The 1,593-nt window shown below is 68.4% G+C and overlaps 1 protein-coding gene across 1 annotated transcript; it reads left to right on the top strand.

Annotated features, from left to right (window-relative positions):
• Nucleotides 1–636: 636 nt before the first annotated feature.
• EMIHUDRAFT_256818 (hypothetical protein) lies at nucleotides 637–1,139 on the top strand (the record flags this gene model as incomplete). Its single annotated transcript, XM_005765787.1, has 2 exons — nucleotides 637–1,003; nucleotides 1,084–1,139. 2 exons carry the CDS (start codon nucleotides 637–639, stop codon nucleotides 1,137–1,139), a joined length of 423 nt encoding a protein of 140 aa, XP_005765844.1.
• Nucleotides 1,140–1,593: the final 454 nt, after the last annotated feature.

The following is a 1,593-nucleotide window of genomic DNA, read 5'->3' as shown; positions in this document are numbered from 1 at the left end:
CGAGGGCACGGTGGGTCGGGTGAGTATCTCGCGCGCTCGCACTATTTCACGTTATATCAAGCACTGCCTTTGATGCCTTTGCAAGAACCGCCAGCGGCGGTGGTCGAACCGGTTCGCGGTTCGAGCCGGGACCTTTTGGCTCCCGGTTCGGAACTCGCTTGGAGGGTTGCTTCGCTCTCGCGGAGCGAGCGCGGGCGCGTGGGTGCGTGTGCGCGTGCGCTGCTGCAAGGCGAGGCGAGGCGAGGCGAGGCGCGGGGCGGCGCGGCGCGGCGAGGCGGGCGGCGGCGGCGCGCGGTCGTTCTTTTTGCCCGGGTGAGGCGTGGCTTGCGCGCCGCGCGGTGATGACGCAGCACGCTGAAAAGTCCTTGGTGAGCCATCGCGGTGGCAGCGAGCCAAAGAAAGCCACCTGCCGCATGACGGGTTGACCGACGGCGTCTGCCTTCGGAAAACGAAGTTCAGTGAAAAATATTTTTCTGTGTTAAGAGAGAAAATCGCGGGCGAGTGAAATTCTTTTTCGCAAGACAGCGACAAGCACCGGCTAAGGCCGTTAGTCTCTCGACCAACCTCCGTCCGCCATTCACCCCGCCTCAGGCCCCAGCCGCCTCCAGCGCCGTATCCCGCCCACGCCGGGGCGACATGGCCTCGCTGGCCTCCCTCTTCCCGCGTCGCACCGCCGTCCTCTTTGGCGTGCCCGGCCTCGGCGTCCCGAGCGACTGCGCCCGGCTCGCCCGGCGGACGGCGGCGCGCTGCGACGCCCTCGCCGCCGCGGTCATCTCGGCTCACCGCTCGGGCGGGCCCGCGGCGCCACGGCGCATCGTGCGTGGCCTCGACGCCCTCTCGAGCACCGTCTGCGGGCTGGTCGACCCGCTCGAGCTGGCGCGCTCCGCCCACCCGGAGGAGGAGATGGTGCGGGCCGCCGACGCGGCCCATGGCGAGCTGTGCGAGACGCTCCACCGACTCAACACCTCGGCGGAGCTGCACGCGGCTGCTGCCGCAGCGGCACGTGGTGCAAGCGCCCTCTCCACCGGCGGAGGCAGCGACCGGGGCTGCGGAGAGAGCGACCCGGGCTGTGGCGCGGACGAGGCCCCGCTGTGCGAGGCCGAGGCGAGGCTGGCTCGGGCCTTCGTCTCCGAGTTTGAGCAGGAGAGGGAGGGAGGGAGAGAAAGAGGGAGAGAGAGTCGGAGGGAGAGGGAGAGGGAGAGGGAGAGGGAGAGGGAGAGGTAGAGGGAGAGGGAGAGGGTTAGGGTGAGGGAGAGGAAGACACCGACATCCATGTCAAATGCTGATGTGTGAGTACCTGCTCGTCGGTCCTCACCACCGATGGCTCTGTGGGCGGCGGTGCAACACGAAGCAGATCATGGAGCACATCGCTCAGCGCCAACTCGGCGCGGCGAGCGGTGCAGTCGTTGACGCCAAAAGTGAGCGTGAGCGCCTGGCCCTGCAGCATCATGCCGGTCACGTACTGTATCACCTCGCAATCGAGGCCGCGGCTGCGCTCCACACTCGTGCCTTCGCTCTCTCCTCCCTCTCCCCTCGATGCTGACGCCGGCGCTGACCTGCCGGTGAAGACGCCGCCCTGCTGCTGCTGGCGCG

This window comes from Emiliania huxleyi (genome assembly GCF_000372725.1).
Source record: "Emiliania huxleyi CCMP1516 unplaced genomic scaffold EMIHUscaffold_5317, whole genome shotgun sequence".
NCBI lineage: Eukaryota > Haptophyta > Isochrysidales > Noelaerhabdaceae > Emiliania > Emiliania huxleyi.
This window is presented reverse-complemented; position numbering and strand designations above follow the sequence as displayed.